Raw genomic sequence first — 24396 nt, 5'->3', positions numbered from 1 at the left:
TACTTTGACTTTATTTTTTTATTTTAAAAAGTAAAAACTAAGTGCTCTCAGCAAGGCAGCCATTAAAGTCAGAAGATCAACATGGACATGATACTACAGTATAGACCTGTGCCATTCATGCTGAACTGTTACTAACAATGCCCTTTAAATAAGAAAGTCCTATAACCGGACATGCCGCTCCAGCTGAGGTCTGGCGTTTACTTCAGTCTGGAACATGTTCCCATTTTTTCCTTGGCTTTTACTGTTTTGATACGTTTTTGTGACAAGGTCTTACCAAGTAGTCTGGCCTCTGACTAGTGATATGCTGGCCTCAGCTATCAATGATTACAGGACCAATGATTACAGGTATGCACCTGTGCCTAACCTAGCTTTTGCACTTGGGAAAATTATGGGAATTTTGTCTGTTGCTTGTTCAGATGAGGTCCATGGTCTGCAATATTCCTCTATCCTGTCCTGAACTAAGAATTTCACCCTGGGATGGAGAGATGGCTCAGCAGTCAGATGGTTAAGGGCACTGACTGCTCTTCCGGAGGACCACGGTTCAAATCCCAGCACCTACATGGCAGCTCACAACTGTCTATAATTCCAAGACTTGACACTCTCAATGTAGGCATACACGCAGGCAAAATACCAATGCATATAAAACAAAGGTAAATAAATTAAAAAAAAAAAAATTTCACCCCGTGGCTGACGCTGGTGATGTCTCATACAGCAGTGAATAAGGTGGTATCTGCTGGATTTCTCCACTGCGATACCTAGTTCTGGGTGTTTTGTGGGAAAGTTTTAAAGTACCTCCTGTTTTAACCATACTTTGAGCTTACTGTTTTACTTAGTGGGTTAAAAATTATTCTCAGCCTGGTGGTGGTGGCACATGCCTTTAATCCCAGTACTTCTGAGGCAGAGGCAGTGGGATCTCTGTGAGTTCAAGGTCAGCTTGGTCTACAGAGAGATCCAGGACAGCCAGGGCCACACAGAGAACCCCTATCTTGAAAAACAAAAGCAAAATTATTCTCATTACTTTTATGCTTACAGTTATATACTTTGGCCATTGTAAAACCAGTGTAGGTAGCTTCTGTGTCCTTTGACATGTTTACATCATTGTTTGAGCAATTTCTTGAGAAATACTTTAAATCTTTGTTCTCACACCATTAGCTTTCAACTCTCCACAGTCAATCACTCCTTGCCCCAGTCTAAGCATCAAGAATCCAGTGCTCTTTAGTGGATGGATGCTTTCAAAAACGAGATGTGCGTGGTTGTGTTTTTATCACGCACATGTTAAACCTCTGCATGCATACCGGAAACCGTGAGGTTTATTTTAGTTTTTCTCTCGTGGCATATTCAGAACTCACATTAGTAGCCTGCTTTTCACCAATCTCTATGTACTTGACTGTGGTTCATTGTCCTCTGGTCCCAGGAACAAGGGAGCAGAGGCAACGAACCGGGGCCTCAGCTTGCTGCAAGTATGACGGAATGACCTCAGGGAGGCACTTCTACTCCAGGGAGATGATTCACCTTCATTCTGAGTGAGCAAAGGCCATTTAATCCTTTCGGAGTGGGTGGGTGGTTTTCAGGATAGGTGGACATTAGTTAAGGCTAAGGATTCCAGTGATGGTTTAATTCACATGTGACAGCACAGTCCTATCACAGGAATGGGAACACTGTACATAAATTGTTCCTTAGGTGCGAGGAGGTGAGAGCCAGGAACTGTGCCAAAGGTCATAGATCAGATAAGGTTAGAGGCATCTATGCCTAATGAGACTCTCCAAATGAGGTCAGGCAGAGAGAAGGCCCTGCTGGGGAGAGGGAGTCATCTATCTAGCACCCAGCTCAGAAAGGCTATCCAGACTGGGAGGACTGCAACCTCAAACAGCAGGGTCCTCCAACACCGACAGCATGCCAAAAGCCCTCTCCATATCAGTACATGCCACGTGTGAGGCTGTTGAAGCTGTCTTCACTGCCTAAGCCCAGCACTGAATGCCAAGCTTACAGATCCTGTGTGTCTTTATTCTCCAGGGTTCATTTTTAGGTGCAAATTTAAAGTCATTGAATTTATAATTTAGTATTCCCATGTACACACATTCATTTGTGGAATTTTTATTCTGTTTGTGGGGTTTGTTTTGTTTTTGATTCCTTGAGTTTTCTGTGTAAATCAGTTTCATTTTCCCCTTCTAGTCCATAGTCACCCCCTCACCCTAGTCTGTTTGCTTTGGAGATGGAATCTCAAGCAGCCTGCCGATCCCGAAATCACTTTGTAGCTGAGTTGTTCTTAAGTTCCTGATTTCCTTCCTCCACCCAATTGCTGAGATTAGACCTATTAACCTATTTGTCTTTTCTGATTCTACTGGTTAGACAATAGAGAAATCAGCCAGCCTTGAACCAGCTCTGCTATATGATTGTGAGCATATTGCTTTTCATCATTAAGTGGAATGCTATCTGCAGAGTTTCTCTACTTCCTTTATGTCAATCAGGCTGAATTTCCCAACTATTAATTTCTAGGTTCCTGAACTTAAAGGGTGTAGAAGGCCAGTATGGTGCTGCATGCCTTTAATCCCAGTCCTTCCGAAGACACAGGTGTGTTTCAAGGCCAGCCTGGTCTACAGAGCAAGACACCCAGTGAGCCATATAGAGGAACACTGTCTTGAAAAATCAAAAACAAAAAAAAAAGCATGTTGAATATTTCCAGATGATGTTTCTGTATCAGTTGTTCATTTTCTTTCCTCTTGTTAATGTGACGTTGGGGTCCAAAAATCCAGAACAACCCAGTCACAAGAGTTCAGCAAAGCAAGATCTTTATTTGAATTTGGCAGCAGAAAATGACCAGTCAGGGATAGCAGCACAGGCCCAGGAGCTGACCGCATCCTTGAATGTTCATCTTAGTTAAGTATTTAAGCATATGACGAAAATATCTTGTATTCAGGTGGCAACTGATCAATCATGGCTACAGAACAGACTTGGGAGCTGAGCTGCGACCCCAATCCAGAATATTTCAGAGTTTTTGAGCTCTAAAAGCACAAACATCTGTGCTGAGTTATCCCACCAGTCAGGATGTAGGGATGGGGACTTCCGTAGGAGCATGTGTTTGTGGTGGTACACTTCTCCCGTTCCCATTGGTTGTATTCATCTGTGGCAGGTCAGCGTTCCTAGCATCCATGTTTCAGCTCGTCTCAACCAGGAGGCCAGGTACCCACGTATATCGCTCTTTCTGCCAAGCACAGTGTCAGTTACCAAGGGAGTTCTTGGGAATTTACATTTTATTTCACTTGACCCCTATTCAAAATGGAAGTTTTATTCAAAATTGCTTCAGTATGGCTCCTTTTTACAGTGGTAAATTGTACTAATTTTACATTTTGAATTAGCTTGTTAGAATCACACAAACTTGGTCACATGTATCACATTTTTTTTATAGTTTAACTTTTTTTTTTTTTTTCACATTTTGTGTGCACCAATAGGTACCACATGTGCAGTGCTCACAGAGGCCCTAACAGGACATTGGATCCCCTGGAACTAGAGCTGTAGACAGTTGTAAGCTGTTTACAGTTGCTCTCTCTCTTCTGTTCCCTTGGGTTTCACATTTTCTTAAACTCGAATCTTAATTGGCTCTTAAGACCATTGGAATCAATAATGCAGTGACTGTAGTTTGCTTTTCAAGTACTGATTTAGCCCATTCCACACATGGTGCTATTCATTTTCACTCAGTTTAAAGAACTTTCCATTGAGCTTATCCTTAGAACCACAAATTGTTTGGAAGTCTGTAGTTGCATTTTTAAGTTCTTGGAATTTTACCTGTTACATGTTTCTACTTTATTCAACAAACATATTTTGTATGATTTCGGCTTTTTAGTTTTTAGGACCCAAGATTTATCTTGTCTTGAATGTTCCATACTCACCTTAGAAAGTTTACATGCTGTTTAGGATGCAATACTTATTATTCATTCATTGGTATTCAGCTTTGTATCATCACTAATTTTCTAGTAATTCTGTGGATTTTCAAGAGTAGTATCTAGTTTTCCAGTTATAATTGAAGATTTCTCCTTTCGTTGCTGTGCATTGCTTTATATATTTTAAGTAGTAATATAGTATATCACTATCTAACCTTTGGTTATGAATTATCCTGTAGCAGTTGATTGCTCCTATGTCTATGTATTGAACTAATGTAAAAATCATCTGGCTCTGGATTAGGAAAAGTGTAAGCTTCCCAGTTAACACTGTAAGACACATGACACATTTTGTTAGGCTGTTTTGTGATGGCACATTTGATAAAAATGACTTTGTTATTTTAAAAAAGTCCACATACTATTCTATCATGATAGCACACAGAATATGGTTTAAATTGTGGAGACTGAAATTTCACATGGATTAGTTCTCTTTGGGGACAGAATATGCAGAATCTTAAGAGCAAAAGGCTCTGGAGTCAGAAGTACTTGAATTTTAAAGTCACCCCCTAGTACCACATATGTACCAGGTACATTTGTTAACTGATAACATCATTCTATTTAGGACTTAGGTAAGGTGAGTTATAGGTATACCAAAGACTCAGTGCTGGCTACAGATATTAGAGCAGAAATAGAATTATATGTGTGGCTTATATTTGGAAATACATAAAGTTCAAGTACTTGGAAAGGGGAGTTTATGGTGTCTAAGTTTATGGTGTCAAGTACAATAGGTTATTGTCATTTCCTCACAATGCCCTCTTTATAACTCTTTAAATGTTGTAAAGAACTGGGTCCATTAACATTTCATTTTGGAAAGGAAAAGAGTTCTTGAGGCCCCACCCTTATCTGAGGGAATAGTGACTGTGTGATTGGGGGAAGGGGTGTGTTTTACTTAGGATTTCTAAGAGAAATCACCAGGACCAAAAGCAGCTTAGGGAAGAAAGGGTTTATTGTGTTTACACTTCCACATGATTGCCCATCATGGAAGAGAGGAGGACAGGGTCAGATGCAGGGGCCCAGGAGGAATGCTGCTCATTGGCTTGTTCCTCATGACTTGCCCTCAGGCCAGCCTAGAGGAGGTATTTTCCCAGTTGAGGTTCCCTCTTCTAAAATGACTTTGGCCTGTATCAAGCTGACATAAAACTACCTGGGACAGGGTATTGTTTTCTGAAGGGTTGCACCCATTGAGAAGCTTCCCATGTTCCAGTAAATAACCTCTTACCCATGCTCAACTTAAGCTCAGTAAGGAGCACACATGTAAATTTTCATTATGAATAACAGCCATAGCAGTAGTGTGTCTAAATGAAAAACCTGATTAACAACAAAGCATTATACAGTGTTTTAGTGCACATTTAACAAACATACTTACCCTGTGTTTTTTTAAAAAATTAGGAAGTAATTAGGTGATAATGGTACTATATTTTTTTGAGATAGGGTCTCACCATGTAGCTAGCCTGGAGCTTGCTATGAAGACCAGGCTGGACCCAGTGTTGGAATTAAAGGCTTAAAGGCATGTGCCACCATATCCAACTTCATAACTGTACTATTGAAAGATTCTGTTTCTACTTCTGTGCACCATACTTTAGTAAAATATAAAATATAAAGAAAACTTATTTTATAATATTGCTAAAATACTTAAATCATAAAAAAAATCACATAGGGAAGGACTGCATTTCAATAATTTTATTGAAAGGTATATTCCTTCATAACATAATGATAGCTGGTTAGTTTGCTTCTGTCCACTCAAAATCAACATTGTTTTCAATTTGAAGCAAATCAGCCTTTAAGAAGAACTGAAATGTTATCCTTAAAACCTGGTTGACAAAGGTTAAGGATAAAATACACTGGTTCTTTGGTTTGTTTTCAGCTTCTCAATGGAAAATGTCAAAATGGGTACAGCCACTCTGGGTACTCAGGCTGCACAGTGCACGGAGGACCTGCCTACAATTTAACAGTGTAGCTCTACATTCAAGGCCAGCATGGAGAATCTGAACACAACCATGGTGGCCTCATAACTATGGATGTGCCTCCTTACTTCCTTTAAGACACAGTAAAGGAAGTTTTGCAAATACATTCTTTCCTTTAAAACAACAGTCTACATTAGGAGATTATAGAAAAGTCTGGTAAAAACTTCTAGAGTGTGTTTATCAAGCCTGAACTAAGTTTAGTGCAATTAATAAATTTTCAGAGTGATAATTCATCCAGTTATTAATGCAGTAGAAACAAATTTTCTGAAATGGGACTAGATTGAGGCAGCAAATCTGTAGAATTTTTCTTTTATTATAGATACAAACCACCTATTCTCTAGAAGAAATATTAAAAGTAACAATAAATTTTCAAAACTTGTGAGATCTGCTTTATATAAAACACCCACAAGTGCAAATGTAATTCTCATATAGCAATTAAAAAAAAATTCCACCTCTAAGTTAGCTATATTACTTGGTTATGGGTGCCAAGAAACCATTTACTGCTTAAGTACCTCTTAAAATACCTTAAAAGTGCATTTGTGAAATGTTCATTTTGATGTAAACCTCATGATTTAAATTCTGTGATTTAAATTAAGTAGTTTACCATTTTCAAACCACCTATATATTGATCCAATCTAGGAAGTTAGATAAAGGTTTAAATGAAGGTTCACAGTTTTATTTCACATTTGTCTTTAGCCTGGATTTGAATGCTTCGTGGGTGAATTCAAATCTAAGCATAGCTAGAATACCAAGCCTAGAATCAGGAGTTTTCCTAACGCTGAGACCATTTTGCTAACGTGAGCTTTCTTAGCTTAAATCCTATCAGAGTGGCAGAGAAAGACTGCAGGAACAGTTTTTGTTGCTGCTGCTGCTGCAATCCTACTGTTTATGCAAACAGTACAAACACAAGTTAACAGAAATCTGCCTACGTTCTGCGAGCTGCTAAAGGTGAACAGGTGATGTCTAAGATGCACGATCACATGTTAACTGCAGGGCTGTGAGGCACGTGCATATGTCAGAGAAGAGCTTGCCAAAGCACTTGTGCGGTTTGTTTTCCTCCATAGTGTGGGCAGGGTGTCAGGCTTGGGGCAAGCACCCTTACCTTCTGAACATCTTCCCAGCAACATTCACAGTTTTTATTTGGTTGTTGTCTTCCTTTAGGCTTTTGTTTTTACAGGGTCTATTATGTGGTCTCTGGCTGTCCTGGAGCTCACTGTGTAGAGCAGGCTGGCTTCAAGCTTAGAGACACCCACCGGCCTCTGCCCCCTGCTGCTGGGGTTAAAGGCATTCACTAGCATGCCTGGCAACATTATTTTTCAATCATAAAAAGATAAAGTTTTGCTATGATTAAGAAAGTTAGATGAGAAAAATGTATATGTATCAGAGACCAAGTTTATATCTTTATGCATATAATTTATATTAGTCTGACTGCTATAGAGGTAAAATACTAACTATAGAACTGAGACACCTCAGGAGTTTCCAGAAACCTAATGTAGACACTGTCTCCCCTATTACTTTGTAAGTCCATCATCCAAGTTCATACTTCACTTTCATAACGAACAGACTCAAATTTGTTTATATATAGGTCACATTTTTTGTCATTCTGCTTGGGCTGTAACTTTAAATAAGCCTCAGTGAGGTGATATGTAATTAAAAACTGCTATTCCAGTAACTGCTTTTAAAATTTAGGTTTGGAGGATTCTCTTTCCTAAGCTAATCATTTGACAAAAGTGTTACCATATATCTAGAAGTTTGCTAAGTCCTTTCTTTTAAAACTGATGTACATTGTATGCAGTGAATACCTTCCAGTGTTTGCTAACTAGATCAGTTATTTTTCCTTTACTATTTTAATCCCATGTTTATATTGAGAGTATTTCAATTCTTTAGTTAGAACAGAAAATTATCACATTGGAAGCTGTATACAGAGAACAACCAGATTTACCAACTAAGAGATGGTTTCAGGAATTGTTGGGAGGTGAGCAATTCTATAGTAACTGTGCTTCAGTTGCCGTGCAGTGCGTCCAGACACAATCCATTTTAACTTCTGAACATTTGGTTTAGAACACTTGTTTGATGAATATTCAGTTAAACACTTGGATACAAGCTCTTGCCAGAAGGTCAAATCTCGGCCATTTATCTGTACATAAATTAAAAAAAAAAAAAAAACATATAAAAGCCCCCCTGTATTTATAGTAATAAATGTAACCCCATATTTCCTCCTCATCCAAAGAACACTAGGGGAGAACCACTTAAGCTTTAAATCAATACATGACATCTTATTTTCGGGGTACAGTAGGTAAATTTGTAGCTGGTTAATAGGACTGATGCTACAAGGTTGGCATACCTTGGAATGTTTTTGAATACATTCTATTCCCTCTGTTAACTCCACATACTTCAGCGCTTGGATCTCCAAAGCAAGGATAGACAGTGCCAACACAGAAGGCTGAAAAGATAAATATAAAGTAAAAATCAACGGTAAAAATAGGTCATTGTGATTATGCGTAATCTCATAAAATATTTACCTTTGCCTTAGAAAATATGATCCTGCAGTGGCATGCCTTAAGTTGGGCTTCTAATCTTTCAAAATTAAGATCATTTCTCCTTTAAAAAAGAAAGTGAGATTGCTTTTATGTAGACAGTATTATATCTAGTTGGCAGTTTTAGACATGTACTGAAGTCAGTTTTAAAATGAAACTCGTATACACTTGTAGAAAATTATTTGAAGAAAAGGATTCTCTCTCCTATCAGTGACAGGAACTTCTTAAGCAAGAGTTTTGAATGATTCTGGTTAAAAAACCATTCAGTGAACAGGAGTATACCACAAATAGCATGATTTTGTTTCAATAAAAATTTATACATCTTTTGAACGTATTTCTGTAATTTGTGTTAGATGCTTATTTCCTAGGTTTTGTAAAGTAGGAATGCCATTTAATCTTAAAAAGAACCTTCAATAAATGATCAACAGCTGTCTTTTCACTTCTCTAAGGCAGCAGAGGCCACGGGACCACAGGTGCCACACACTGATTTTTATCAGACTCATTTTGCTTTATGCAATAGCCAGACAGTATTCCTTTGATTTCCGAACCTTTTTGTTGTTGTTCAAAACAAAGTTCACTTACCTTTCAAATGGTAAGTTCTCTTGAATGAGTGAGTAGTAAAGTTGCAGAAATTGAAAGGCAGTAGTAGCTTTGACTTTCCAACACACTTTCTCCAACACAATCTTTTCCATTCTCATCAAGTCTGAAACTGTGAACCTGTACTGACTTATTCTGATCAAATCAGTGGCCAATGGAACATTCCTTTCCTCTTCAATCGATTTCACAGCCAAATAAAAGCAGCTCAGTCCAACACACCCAAGATGCTTCGCCTGTACCTACAAACACAATAGCAGTGTGTCTTTACCATGCTGCAGTAAGGGGAACACAAGGAACCTAGGACTGAACCATCGTTATGAAAGCATATCTGAAACAAATATCTCAGCTCCAACAGATTTAATGTGCCTTTGACTTTATGAAACCAGTGGCTTTGAGTGGAAAGGGAAGAAAACTTTAATTTTAACAGCTAAGCTTTAAAAGCCATATAAATAGTTTGTCAGTGACTGGGAAATAACTATAAATGATTTTCCTTCAGACAATGCTACCTTTTCTGTTATATGCAGGAAATGTTGACACTGGAAATGCCAAATGGTTAATGGAATTAGAACGTATACATATACGTATATACATATATATTATGGATCGTGATTAAGAAACATCTGATTCTCAACTATAACCTAACATTCTGACTTTAACAAACATCTTTAGATCTATGAACATATGTAGATGAATAGAAATACCCAGTCTATCAAGAAAGGTTTTGATTGGGCTCGTGTGATAGCTCACTGAGTTAAGATGCTGGTCACCAACCCTAATGACCTGAGTTCAATCCCACATAGAAGTTGGAGAGAACCTATTCCTGCAGTGGTTCTTACCTCCACATAGGAAGGAGCACGACTGTGCCCACACACATGCAAACATACAAATGTATGTAAAACATTTGAGAAAGATTTCTAATTTTTTTTTTAATTATCTTTTGAAATGGACTCACTGTGTAGCCTTGGCTGTCTTGGCACACATGATAGACCCAACTGTCCCTGAACTCACAGAGATCTGCCTGTCTCTGCCTCTCAAGTGCTAGGATTGAAGGCATGTGCCATTATGACAGGCCCTTAATTTTATTTTCATCATTATTCTGTGTGTTTAAGGGAGAGATGGATATGAGGGCACATCTGAAGTCCAGAGAAAAACTTTTGGGAGTTGGTTTTCTCTTTTCACTAAGTGTTCCAGGAACAGAACTCAGTTTTGACTAAGACATGTGCAGCAAGAATCATTCTGCTGGCCCAAGGAAGGTTTTTAAATATAGGCAGCTTTCCTACTAGAGTACTACAATTAATTGCCTGATGCTAGATTATTTTCTACTTCAGTATACAATTAATAAGTGATGTATTACTACTCTTGATTATCAGAAGAAAGCATTATCATAATATTTGAAAATGTTTTTTCAATACCAGCTCTAAACCAGCAATTTGATGGCTTTTTCCCCTTTTTTATTAATTTTAATCTGTATATGTGTGAATGTTTGTTACATTTCTGTAGGTGCTGAAGGAACACAAAAGAGGGCCTCGGATGTCAACTGCCTGCCTGGGTGCTAGGAACTGAACTGCTGCCTGGTAGACCAGCAGTCCTAACCACTGAGCAATTTGATCTCTTAAACACACTCAGAACAAAATTAAGAAATAGTGTATTGTAGTTTAAACATACCTTCATTTTAGACAAGAATCTGTCCAGTAGATTCACAGCTAGGGAAAATGTCTCTGTGTCGAAGCCAAAGAACTGAGTTAGACTGAGTAGATCTTTTACTTCAAAGTCCCTTAGCCTTGCAGTCATTCTGAGGCCATTATCATGTGCAGACTCAATTAGTTTCAAGCCACAGACCTTTGGCTGACATCTAGACTCCTGTTCCAGCAGGGTGTTCAGCTGGTGTAGCAGTTTCTGAGAGTCAGTTGTCAGTACCTCTATCATCTATAAATAGAACAAACCCAGAAAAAAAAGAGTAAGAACGCTTTCCTGCCTGGCCATGTTTGCATTGTGCCAAGAAGTGCTTTAGAGCGCATGGCCCCCTCCCTCCATTAAGTCTACGACACTGCAAAGGGCTGCAAGTTAATTTCTACCTTTTCCCAGTCGGTCACATTCCCTAAATTGTGAGTTTGTACAGCACATGAACTAAGGCTTACACAAACGAAAACACTCCCAGCTTCAGGAAAGACTTTTCATTGTCAGCACAAGCCACAAACAGACACACCCAAACCAAAAAGTCAAATGACAGTACACACTCTGCCATATAGATCAACAGCGTGAACCTCCTTAGTTCCTTACCAGTGACGTAGAAATAAGATTATTACCTAAGCTCATAGATTGCGTAGCTTAAGCGGAGTCACACAAACCGCTCAGCACATAGATAGGTGCTTAATTATCGCCAGATAATGAGCTTATGTCTGCATCTTTGAAACGAGGGTAACAACAGCTGTTTCTTGGAATGTCTGTGAATAACGCACGGTATGACTCAAGGTGGCGGAGTGCTTAGCACCCGGTGCTCCTCCGTCTAACACCATTTAAAAACCAAAAGAAAAAGTTAGGCGAAGGTGGGGATAGCATTGGTCTAAGCATGCACTGTACTCTACCTCGGAGTTCCGAGCACAACCTAAGTCCCGCATACAGGGGACGATCGTTTTCTTGTCAATTTAAAGACAGAACAGGAGGTGAGAGTGGTCTTGGCGAGGAACCACTAACTCGGTTCAAGGGTGCAGGTTGGGACTGGGAGGCACGAGACAGGAGCACGGCTCCCGCCGCACCTCTCCAAGCGCAGGCTAGCCCGGGCTTGCGTCCCGGGGCACGCGGCCCCCGCCGCCTACCCCACAGTCCCCTCTCACCTTGACAGCCACGTCTTCTCTGCGTTGACCACCCTCCCCGGGCCTGCTCTCAGCTCGCCCACGTCCCCGATCCGAGAAGCCGACGAGGGGAACGGACTCGCGGGCGGGCAAGAGAGCAGAGGCCCGGGGAGGGGCCGGCGTCCCGGGTAGAGGGACCCTCAGCGCCCCAACTAGGCGCTGCGTTCCGCGGGGTCAGCGCAGAGCGAAGGGCCGCGGGGAGAAGGGTCGGGCCCCGGGCTAGCTCGCGGGGACCCATCTTCGCCGCTGATTGGCGTGTCCCTCTTGATGGATGGCCTCCGAGGAAGCTGGCTGGGCCAATCAGCGCACACTTCCTATTGTCCAGCCGCTGAGTCTCCGCCCCCTTGAAAGCCACACCCGAATCTCTCAGCCGCTCTCATTGGAGCATTTCCGAACTGTCCTTCCCTAAACTGCCAAGCTGTATTCTCAGTGCCAAGGCTTGTCCGGGCAGGTCTGGCAGCTGATAGCCAGATTGGCCTGGTTAGCATTCCAGAATGTACTGGGAGGGTTTTGCTTCTTTCTTTCTTTTTTTCTTTTTGTCTTTTGTTGTTGGTCCACTGCTGTTTAGCTGTTGTGTAGTGATCCAGCGCCCTTTTTCTAAAAACACAATGACAAGTTAAAAAAAAAAAAAGCATGCTTCGTTCTCTTTACCCATAAACAAGTGGTAGATCTCTCTATAGTATGATTTATTACATTCCGGAGGGTACTCTTTGAGTTTTGGAAATCAATCTTTTATCTTATTTTGCTTTTTTTTGCGAAACTTATATATAATGTTACCATCAAGTTGGTTTATGTAGTTTCTTGGTCCTCTACTAATTTCCTGAATTTGTTTTTTTTAAACCAATTTGTGTGACAAGCTTGGTGGATCAAGCTTGGACTACCCTCGTATTCGTCAGACAACAGCAAGAACTTATGTGTCAAACACAACCTCAGTGGGTGGAATTACCAGCTTCAGAGCAGGGTGTGAAGGACTTTTGGACTCTTCATTCCTATGAACTTAATCTCCATACGCCTCTTCTCTACCAGGTTAACGGAAAATAATTATCCCAGCCTCCTGCTGGACTCCTTTCTCCAGGGTTGAGAGAGGGGCCTGTCCTCGGAGGCAGTGTCCAGGCAGTCAGTTCTCAGCTCTCAAGATGGCTCTCTGGGTGTGGGGTTTCAGGGCTTCTTCTAGTTCAGTGGGTCCCGTGAAAATAAGATCCAAGTCAGCTGGCCACCCCAAAAGGGCATTACCTAGTTACAATTTTTGGTTGTTGTTTTGAGACAGGGTCTCTATGCAGTCCTAGCTGTCCTGGCACTCCTTAGGTAAGTACACCGGGTTGGCCTTGAACTCAAAGACCCACCTGTCTCTGACTCCCCTAGTGCTGGGATTAAAGGCATACACCATCAAGCCTGGCCTTCTCTCTTCAGTTAAAAAAACGAAAGAAAAAAGAAAAAAAGTTTTCTTTTAAAATTATGTCTGTGTGTGTGGGCGTTTGCCCATGATTGCGGCTGTCCACAGAGACCAGAAATATTGGATGTGGAGTTTCGGGCAGTTACTTATGAGTTGCCCAGTATGGGTACAGAGAACCAAATCCATCTGGGTTCCTGGTTCTGTAAATCTACGAAAGCAGTAAGTACTCTGTGGTGGTTTAAATAAAAATGGCCTCCTTGGTCCGTGGGGAGAGGCACTACTAGAGGGTGTGGCCTCGTTGGAGTGGGTGTGGCTTTTTTGGAAAAAGTGCTTACTTCGCTAGGGGATTGCTTTGAGGTCTCAGAATCTCTAAACCGGGCCTAGTGGCCCATTGCTCTTCCTGCTGTCTGTGGATCCGGATGGAGGCATCTCAGCTCCTTCTCCAGCACCATGTCTGCCTGTACTCCGCCATGTGTCCAGCTGTGATGGTAATGGACTAAACCTCTGAAACTGTGAGCCAGCTCCAATTAAGTGTTTTCCTTTATAAGAGTTGCCGTGGGCATGGTGTCTCCTCATAGCAATAGAAACCCAAACTAAGAAAAGTTCTAACCAGTGAACCATCTATCCAGCCCCTTTCTTTCGTTTGGTTTCCATTTTGGTTTCTCCAAAACAGACGGCAAAAAAAAAAAAAAAAAAAAAAAAAAAAAAAAAAAAAAAAAAAAAATCTTAGGCATAGATAACCGGGAGGATTAGACAGTGGGAAGTATATGGTAAATGGTAGCCTTATTAATTGACGTTTATTTTAAACACCTTATATAAATAGTTGATTCTGTTTATTCTTTTGTCAGTCCTCTCATCCTAGAGTACTAGAATCGGTTAACTCTAATAAGAAGGTTTTTGTTTTTGCTTTGTTTGTTTTTTTCAAGACAGGGTTTCTATGTGTAGCCTTGGTTGTCCTGGACTTGCTTTGTAGACCAGACTAGCCTTGAACTCACAGAGTTCTGCCTGCCTCTGCCTCCCCTAGTTTTGGGATTACAGGTGTGTGCCACTGTGCCTGATTTCTTACTCTTATTTTTTTTTTAAACTAGTTTCTTACCTATGTGTTCCTGTGTGTGTGTGTGTGTGTGTGTGTGTGTTTGCACATGTTTTTGTGCACATAGTCACACATACTGTGAGTCCATGATATCTGTAAACAGGTCATATACAGAAGATAGTATTTCACGGCAGTCCCCCCCCACCCTTCAGCTCTGAAATTCTTTCCATCCCCTCTTTCTCAATGTTCCTGGGCCTACAGCGGGAAGGGTTGTTAGAGGAGACCTGTTAGAGGTGAGCACTCAATATCCACTTCACCACCTTGATCAGTTGTGAGTCTCTGCTTTAATGAGAGCCTACCTCAGAAAGAGACTTGTCTGACCAAGGCTGAGAAAAACACTAGCCTGTGAGGTACCACTGCAATTTTGATTTGGTAATATTAAAATGGAGGCCATCTTTTGAGTAATTATTAAACACTGCAGAATTTAAATCGGGCAATTATCTGTCCTTACAAAAGTATGAAAACAAGTATTACACTATAATTCAGACTCAGAAAGACAAGTATGGTATGCATTCACTTATAAGTAGATTTTAGCTGTTAAGTAAATGATAATCAAACTGCAGTCCACAGACCCAGAACAGTTAGCTAAAGAGGAGGGATCTAGTGGGGAATGCATGGACCCATAAAGGTGACCTTCACCACATTGTATTAAGGTATGTCTCTGTACAGCTGATTGATTAATGCTGAGGACTGTTAATTGCTGAGCCGGCAGTGACCTAAATGTAACAGATTTCCAGTATGGTCACTGCTAATGAGGAATTTCCTGTCTCAATGTTGTATTTAAAATAAAATCACTCCCCAGTTATCTCTGAGTCATTAATAAAGAAATTGAAGAGCCTATGACTGGGCAGAGGAGACAGTAGGTGGGACTTCCATCCCCAGGGTCTGGGGGTCCCAGGAAGAGAGAGGGAGGGTGACCTTAGTGAGGACTCCTAGTTTGGAGGATACTGAGTTTGAACTGGTCATCTTTTGTAGCCAGGCAAGACTCTGAGTGGTGAGACCGGGTTGCATTACATTTAGTTGTTGGTCAAGGAGGTCCTATAGAGATTCCTAAACAACCTAGAATGATGCTAGGACAGAAAGTCCTCTGAAAATGGACAGTGGGGCTCTACTGCCGAGGACAGTATCTGCATCACTGCTCAATGAATGTAGAGAGGTTGAGCTGGTGCCTTCACCCCCATATTCTGGTCTCTTTTGGTTGGGAAGGTACTCTGAAGGCTACAGAAAGAGAAACTTGGACAGCAACCCAGCCACAAAACCCTCCACCTACAATCTGTTCTGCCTGTAAGATGGACTGGGGCAATGACGGCACAGAATTTGTGGGAGTGGCCAACCAATGTCTAGTTTAATTTGAGGCCCACACCACAAGAGTAAGTCTATGCCCTACCCTGTCTGGATGGCCAGGAACTGGAGACTCAATAGCCCAGAGACCTAGGACAGAACCAACCAAACGTGACAGGAAAAAAAAAAAAAATCAATGGTTTCTAACGATATTTTGTATTGTTCAGAGATCAGTGCCTTGGCCAGACATCATCAGAGAGGCTTTATCCAACAGTAGATGAGAGCTGGTGCAGAGATCCACAGCCGGATTTTAAATAGAGAGAAAGAGTCCAAATTAAATGTCTCCATCAGGTCCCTACCCTCAGAGATTTGGGAACCCTGTAGAAGAGGGGGAAGAAAGATTGTAGGAGTTGGAAGGGAGAAAGGATACTAGGAAACCACGGCCCACAGAATCAACTAAGTAGAATTCATATGGTCTCACAGAGACTGAGGTGGCAAGCATGGGGCCTGCATGGCTCTGTACCAAGTTCTCCATGTTTATGTTATGGCTGTTTGCTTGGTGTTTTTGTGGGGATTCTAACAGTGGGAGCAGGTGTGTCTCTGACTCTTTTCCCTGCTCTTTGGACTCTTTTCCTCTTATTGAGTCGCCTTGTCCAACCGCCATATGAGGACTGTTACATTGTCTTTTTTTATCTTGTTTTTTCATGTGTGGTTGTTGTCTCTTAAAGGCCTGCTGTTTTTTTGAAGGGAAATGGAAGGGGGATAGATCTGAAGGAGAGGGGAGATAGAGAAGCTGGGAGAAGTGGAGGGGGGGAACTGTGTTTGGGGTATATTGTAATGAGAAGAATCTATTTTTAGTGATAATTTAAAAAAGAAAAATATTTTGGTTGTAGAGGATTATTATAAATTATTATTGATTCTATAGTTCTATACCTAAATCATTCTCAATCATATCTTGTATTTATTAACCTAAAAACAACTTTTTAGACCTTAAACTATCTTCTTAACTTCTAAACAACTAAGCTTAATTGTAAGACTGTAACTGCCTAGTCTTCAACCCCATCAGAGCCTTGAGAAAAAAATAAAATTATTATCTGAGTAAGCAGGTAGTTCAGGCAAGTAGCTTCCAAAACAAATAAAAATGACACAGACATTTTGCTTCCTGGACAGTTACCCAAAATCTCTCTATAACATTGGAGCATCAATCTTCAACATTCTGCAACAGTGTATCTGGCAGACATATTTGTGAAGCAGGAACTAAGAAGGACTTTCTTACCCTGTCTTGGCAGAACTAAGCAGTCAACTCAGCCTGTACCCAAGTCTTGTCCATTTTTGGACAACATATTGTCTGCAGATAGAGTAGGGGCATTTGCCCAATTGAAGCGAACTCCAAATTGGAGGTCCTATGATGTTCATCATCATCTTCTAAGAGGAAAGGAGCTGGGATGCCTTAAGCCAAAAAGGCTGTAGTTTAATAAAAACGTCTTTAAATGCCATATTTTGTAGGTCTTGGAGGTTTTTGAAGACCATCTATCTATATAGTGAGAGGGGAGGGAGGAGGAAGTTGGGTTGGTGTGAATCAGGAGCAGGTGGCCGAAAGCAGCCTAGTCTGAGGACGGGCCTGATGGAGCACAAACAGCTCACGTGGAACATGTGAAAGTATTTAGTGGGATTTTTGGATGGGAAATAGACAAAATAGCTTAGAAGGTTAATATCTGCCCAGCCCCAGGTACTAACAGGTTTCCGTGTTCATTTATTTCTAAAATAGTGGATTAAAGGATAACTGATTCCTACTAATTAATACATTTTAAGTAAATACATTTATTTAATCATGAGTTCCTATCAGGAAGTTTTCAAATGACGGTTGGGGGTTGGTCTGATGCTTGTATTTTGATGCTAATTCCTGGCCCTCAACATCTGGTTACTGCCTGGATAAACCTATCCTTGTTGTGTAAACCTGTCTGAGACATTATATGTGATTGGTTGATTAAAGGCCTAAAACCTGGGTGGTGCAGAATGGGATAAATGTGGATAAGGTTCCTGGGCTTTTGTTCAGGAGAATCATGGGAAACAGAGAGACCGGAAGAGAGGAGGCAGGAGGGCTCTGTAATGGATTATCATGGAAAAGGAACCATGTGGGCAGGAAGGAAGGACTCCAATAATGGCATGGAAAGGCTCAGATAATTGTTTGTAAGATTATGAATGGAAGGTAGCCCAGATAAGGATGGCTAAGGTGGATGGCATTGGATGGGGGCTGAAAGGTGAGTGATGAGGTTATTGAGATGGCATAAATGGAATTATTTTCTCAGCCCAAGGTGTTTTAAGGCAATTATAAAGTTTAACAGATACCTATGTCTTACATGATTATGACAGCGACTTAAATAATACTGCCAATCTCACTGAAATCAGGGACAAGACAAGGCTGCCCACTCTCTCCATACCTCTTCAACATAGTACTTGAAGTCCTAGCCAGAGCAATAAGACAACTAAAGGAGATCAAGGGGATACAAATCCGAAAGGAAGAGGTCAAAGTGTCACTATTCACAGATGATATGATAGTATATATGAGCGAGCCCAAAAATTCAACCAGAGAACTCCTCCAGCTGATAAACACCTTCAGCAAAGTGGCAGGATACAAAATCAACTCAAAAAAATCAGAAGCCCTCCTGTATACCAAAGACAAAAGAGCCGAGAAAGAAATTAGGGAAACAATACCCTTCACAATAGCCACTAATAACATAAAGTACCTTGGGGTGACACTAACCAAGCAAGTGAAAGACCTGTTTGAGAAAAACTTCAAGTCTCTGAAGAAAGAAATTGAAGAAGATATCAGAAGATGGAAAGATCTCCCGTACTCATGTATTGCTAGGATTAACATTGTGAAAATGGCCATCCTGCCAAAAGCAATCTACAGATTCAATGCAATTCCCATCAAAATACCAATGCAATTCTTTACAGACCTTGAAAAAAAGATTCTCAGCTTCATATGGAAAAACAAAAAACCCAGAATCTCCAAAACAATCCTGTACAGCAACAGATCATCTGGAGGTATCTCCATCCCCGATCTCAGGTTGTACTACAGAGCAATAGTAATAAAAACTGCATGGTATTGGCATAAAAACAGAAAGGAGGATCAATGGAACCGCATAGAAGACCCAGAAATAAACCCACACACCTATGAATACTTGAGTTTTGACAAAGAAAACAAAACCATTCAATGGAAAAAAGACAGCATCTTCAACAAATGGTGCTCGTCAAACTGGATGTCCACATGCAGAAAAATGAAAATAGATCTATATTTATCACCCTGCACAAAACTAAAGTCCAAGTGTATCAAAGACCTCAGCATAAAACCAGATACTTAGAAGAAAAAGTGGGGAACAGCCTAGAACTCATTGGCACAAGAGACAACTTCCTGAACAGAACACCAACAGCACAGGCTCTAAGAGCAACAATCAGTAAATGGGACCTCATGAAACTGAAAAGCTTCTGTAAAGCAAAGGACACCGTCATCAAAACAAAACGACTGCCTACAGATTGGGAAAGAATCTTCACCAACCCTTTATCTGACAGAGGACTAATATCCAGTATATACAAAGAACTAAAGAAGCTGAAAAGCAGCAAACCAAGTAATCCAATTAAAAAATGGGGAACAGAGCTAAACAGAGAATTCTTGACAGAGGAATAGCGAATGACAGAGAAACACTTAAAGAAATGCTCATCCTCATTAGCCATCAGGGAAATGCAAATCAAAACGACCCTGAGATATCACCTTATACCCATCAGAATGGCCAAGATGAAAAACTCAAGTGACAACACATGCTGGAGAGGTTGTGGAGAAAGGGGAACCCTCCTCCACTGTTGGTGGGAATGTAAACTTGTACAACCACTCTGGAAATCAATCTGGTGCTTTCTAAGACAATTAGGAATAGTGCTTCCTCAAGACCCAGCTATACCACTGCTAGGTATATACCCAAAGTTTGCTCAAGTACACAAAAGGGATACTTGCTCAACCATGTTTATAGCAGCTTTATTTGTAATAGCCAGAACCTGGAAACAACCCAGATGTCCATCAACGGAGGAATGGGTACAGAAATTGTGGTATTTTTACACAATGGAATACTACTCAGCAATCAAAAAGGAGGAAATCATGAAATTTGCAGGCAAATGGTGGGATCTAGAAAAGATCATTCTGAGTGAAATATCCCAGAAGGAGAAAGACAAACATGGGATATACTCACTTATATAGACCTATAAGATATGATAAACATAATGCAATCTATACACCTAAAAAAGATAATCAAGAGAGCGGACATGGGGTAAGATGATCAATCCTCATTTAGAAAGACAGATGGGATGTGCATTGAACGTATGACAGGAGTCTACTGAGCACATCTGAAAGATTCTAACTAGCAGTGTTTTCAAAGCAAAAACTCATGACCAAACCTTTGGCAGAGTACAGGGAATCATAAGAAAGAAGGGGAGTTAGTCTGATGGGGAAAGGATAGGAGCTCCACAAGGACCAAATATATCTGGGCACAGGGTCTTTTCTGAGACTGACATTCAACCAAGGACCATGTATGGATATAACCTAGAACCTCTGCTCACATGTAGCCTGTGGTAGCTCAGTAACCAATTGGTTTCCCAAAGTGAGGGGAACAAGGACTATTTCTAACAGGAACTCAATGATTGGCTATTTGGCCTCCCCACCCCCGAAGGGAGGAGCAGTCCTGTTAGACCACAGAGGAGGGCTTTGCAGCCAGTCCTGAAGATACCTGATAAAACAGGATCAGATGAATGGAGAGGAGGTCCCCCCAATCAGTGGACTTGGAAAGGGGCACGGTGGAGATGAGGGAGGGAGGGAGGGACTGGGAGGGAATGAGGGATCCGGACACCGCTGGGATACAGAGTTAATAAAATGTAACTGATAAGAAAAAATAAAATTCAAAAAAAAAAAAAAGGAAAAAAATACTGCCACGATAATCATAGGGCAAATAATAAATAACAGTGTTTAGCCCAACATAATGTTTTTTTTCCTACAACAAATGACTAACTTTTGCAGTGTTATCTTGACTCTATGATAAGCATAATAATATGTATACATGTATACACACACACACACACACATATGACAGGCCCTCTCTATTATACATTTCTATCTGTCCTAGAACTTTGTTGGATAGAACAGGCTGGCCTCAAACTCACCGAAATCCACTTGCTGCTGCCTCTTGAGTCCATGGATTAAAAGTGTGGTCACCACACCCAGCTCAATGGATCATTTGATTCCCAACTTCCTACTTTCTTCCCGATCAACACTTCCATACAAGTCACAATAATGACTCTGAGGCTAGGTAAGAATACAGTCAGTAACCAGAAGACTTAATCATGTTCTTGTTGAAGCCTAGAATACTGGAGCCTGCTTTGAGACATAACTGCAGCCATTTCAGCTTCCATTTTGTTTCTAAGGTGAAATTTAAGTTCAAAATGTTAAACTTTTCAACTCTGCTTCCTGGAAGTGGTTGTTTGTAGCTGGCACTAGGAGACCCTACCAGAGGGTCAAGCTGACCTTATACTTTGCTATGATTCAATAGTGTTATAACTCATGCTTTATTGTCTATCCATTTGGCTACTCTTTGGTTGTACCCTTCTTATCTACACACTGGCTGCTCTAGAAGACCCTAAGCCCGGCCTCACTTCACTTAGGACCAATCAGCTTGAAGGTTAGCTGATAACATGTTGTCTAGTTAGCCTAAAACATAATATTGCTTTCTACAGTTAAGCCAAAATGTATTACTGCCCTCCCCATGTCCTTTCCGTTTGGTTCTTTCTGTCTAAACCCTGCTGTGGGAACTTGTAGAGGTCACAGTTAGGCTCCCAACCTCCTTTCTGTGTCCATGATCTGACCAGTCTTGGGGTGTTACGTTCAATATTCAATAAACCATCCATATCTAACTGAGACTGGAGTCTGAGTTGTTTGTGCGGCTATCCTTAGATTAGAACATCCTCTAGTATAGTCTAAAGACGTGCCCTTGAACAACAGAAATTATAGCAAGTAGGTCTGACAGTGATGGTTTGTGTGATAGGTTGTGTTGTCATCTTGACAAAATTGCCTGGGAGATGGATCTTTGGGCTTGCCTGCAGGGTATTATCTTGAGTGAGTTAACTGAAGTGTGAAGACTCATTTACTGTGCGTGGCACCATTCCCTGGCTTGGATCCTGGACTGTGTACATGGAGAGAGGGAGCTGAGCCTCAGCAAGCTCTCCCTGCTCTCTGCCTCTTGACTGTGGATGCCATGTGACCAGCTGCACCAAGCTCCTGCTGCCTTGTCTTTCCTGCCACAGTGGTGTGCCTTGATCCATGAGCCAAAAGTAATACTTTTTCCATGAAGCCACCTTTGTCAGAGTACTTTTATAGCAACCACAACAACGATGGCAAAAAAGAGAAAAGAAAAAAGGAGAGAAAAGAATGCCAAATGCTGCCCTCACGCATACGGAAATCTCTAGTTGGTTCTGTTTGCTTTCGTCCTAGAAGGGGTTCTTTCTTCCTCCTGCGCACACAATATGCAAGTACCTTATTCTCTATTCAGTCCCCCTCATAAACAGTCCCCCTCAGAACTTCTGGGTTGTACCTTTTCCACATCCAATGAAGGCCAAGGAGTTTGGGGTCAAGAGGAGCTCAGCTGAGTCCCTTCCTTCTGCTTCCTGGCTCATTGCAGTCTCCTCTACAGCCCTAGGTTTCCTCTAGAGAGTCTGCTTTGTTTTATTTATTAGCAGATAGCTGGCTTCCTTAATTTTTTGGCTTGGTATCCCATTGCTTTGTACTCAAATAAGGAACATGGTAGGTCAGAACCCTTGTTCCCTCAGTTGATAGTAAACTGGTGAGGATTTTTTGGGGTTAGATCACCACTTTGCTTATTACTTTACGGTTGTCTTTCCCTCTTCTTTCTCGTCTCTGGTTTTGGATGTTGTTTGGTTGGTTGTTTTTGTTTTGGATTTTTTTGTTTGTTTGTTTGTCTTTGCTGCTTTTCTCGCCCCACACACCAATTTCCTAATTCTCAGCAAATCCCAAGATTGTTGCCTTTCACTGGAACAGGAATTACAGATGGCTGTGAACTACCATGGGCGTGCTGGGAATTGAACCACAGTCCTCTGGCAGAGCAGCCAGTGCTCTTACCACTGAGCCATCTCTCTAACTCTCCAAGTTTTACATACGCTAAAATGTTCCTTTGAGCTCCTTGCTTCCATTGTAGTTTGTGGGTTTTGACTAGAAGCTTCTATCATAGTACCACTTATAAGAAGATAAATAGACTCAAATTCATTAATTGCCTTGTAGTAGAGGAAGCTTCTGATTGATTCAGCAGTGCCGTGCTGCTGCTTTTTCTTCTTCTTCTTCTTCTTCTCCTCCTCCTCCTCCTCCTCCTCCTGCTCCTCCTTCTCCTTCTTCTCCTTCTCCTCCTTCTCCTTCTTCTTCTTTTCTTCTTCTCTTCTCCTCCTCCTTCTTCATCTTCTCCTTCGATTTCTTCTTCCTTCTTCTTTCATTCTTTCTTCTTCTTCCTTCTTCTTCTTGTTCTTCCTTCTTCTTTCATTCTTTCTTCTTCTTCCTTCTTCTTCATTCTTCTTCTTCTCCTTCTCCTTCTCCTCCTTCTCTTTCTCCTTCTCCTTCTCCTTCTCCTTCTCCTCCTTCTCCTTCTCCTTCTCCTTCTCCTTCTCCTTCTCCTTCTCCTTCTCCTTCTCCTTCTCCTTCTCCTTCTCCTTCTCCTTCTTCTTCTTCTTCTTCTTCTTCTTCTTCTTCTTCTTCTTTTTCATCTTCTTCTTCTTCCTCCTCCTTCTTCTTTTTCCTGATGGCTTTCTTGACATTATTTAGACAAGTCTTATCTTTGAAAAGCAAATTGTCTCTAATTACATGTCCACTTTTGGCTCTTACCTTATCTCTTAAACCTGCAGAGTGCTTCATATTTTCATTGGTTTCTTTTACTATCTTGTTCTTACATTCTAATTTCGTGGCAGGATCAGATATTGTATTCATTTTTTTTCCTTAAAACATTTTTTTTCAGATCCCAAAAGCTGAGCTGATTCCTTTCTGAGATTCCTTTCTCTTGATTTATTTTAAGACTTCTCATATTTCCTTTTAGTGTAATGTGTATAACTTTGCACAGCATTTATCACTGGTCTGTTTCCTAATGTTAAAAATATATATTTATTTCTTTGAGATTTTCACACATGTTATGTATTTTCAACATTGTTTTTTGCTGCTTTCCTTTTTTTTTTTTTTTAAATTGGACTCCCTCTCTAACCCAGGCTTGCCTCAAACTCACAGTCATCCCCCTGCTTTAGTTTCCCTAGTGTAAGGATTGTGGCCATAATCACTATACCCAGTTGGCTAGTTTTATTTTAAAGACACACAACTATGTGGAATGCTACCCTGCTTCAGGATTTTTTTCCTTTATACTTGCTCACCAACCACTAGTATTCTGAGGGGAAGGGTACCCCACTGGTCCCAGCCAGCAGCAGAAACTGACAGCTTAAAGCAGTGAAAGGCAACAATTTGCTGAGTACCAGGTATGCAAGTGGGGCACAAATGTACATGCAGGCAGACCTTCCATCACATAAAATTAAAATTTTACTTGGATACATACAAAAAAGCAAAAACAAAAACAAACAAACAAACAAAAAAGCCACCACTAATTGCTATTGTTGGTGCTATTTTAAAAATCTATTTTGTTTGGGTTCTTATATTTACCACC

General features: G+C 40.9%; 1 protein-coding gene across 1 annotated transcript; it reads right to left on the bottom strand.

The window, feature by feature from the left end:
* Positions 1-2772: 2772 nt before the first annotated feature.
* On the bottom strand, positions 2773-12111 carry Ccng1 (cyclin G1). Its single transcript, XM_021657865.2, has 7 exons — positions 11868-12111; positions 10699-10959; positions 9019-9272; positions 8422-8500; positions 8244-8342; positions 7842-8036; positions 2773-3202 (listed from the first exon to the last, which is right to left on the bottom strand). Exons 2-6 carry the CDS (start codon positions 10957-10959, stop codon positions 7845-7847), a joined length of 885 nt encoding a protein of 294 aa, XP_021513540.1. The 5' UTR covers positions 11868-12111; the 3' UTR covers positions 2773-3202; positions 7842-7844.
* Between the last annotated feature and the right edge of the window lie 12285 nt (positions 12112-24396).

This window comes from Meriones unguiculatus, chromosome 11 (genome assembly GCF_030254825.1).
Source record: "Meriones unguiculatus strain TT.TT164.6M chromosome 11, Bangor_MerUng_6.1, whole genome shotgun sequence".
Lineage (NCBI taxonomy): Eukaryota > Metazoa > Chordata > Mammalia > Rodentia > Muridae > Meriones > Meriones unguiculatus.
This window is presented reverse-complemented; position numbering and strand designations above follow the sequence as displayed.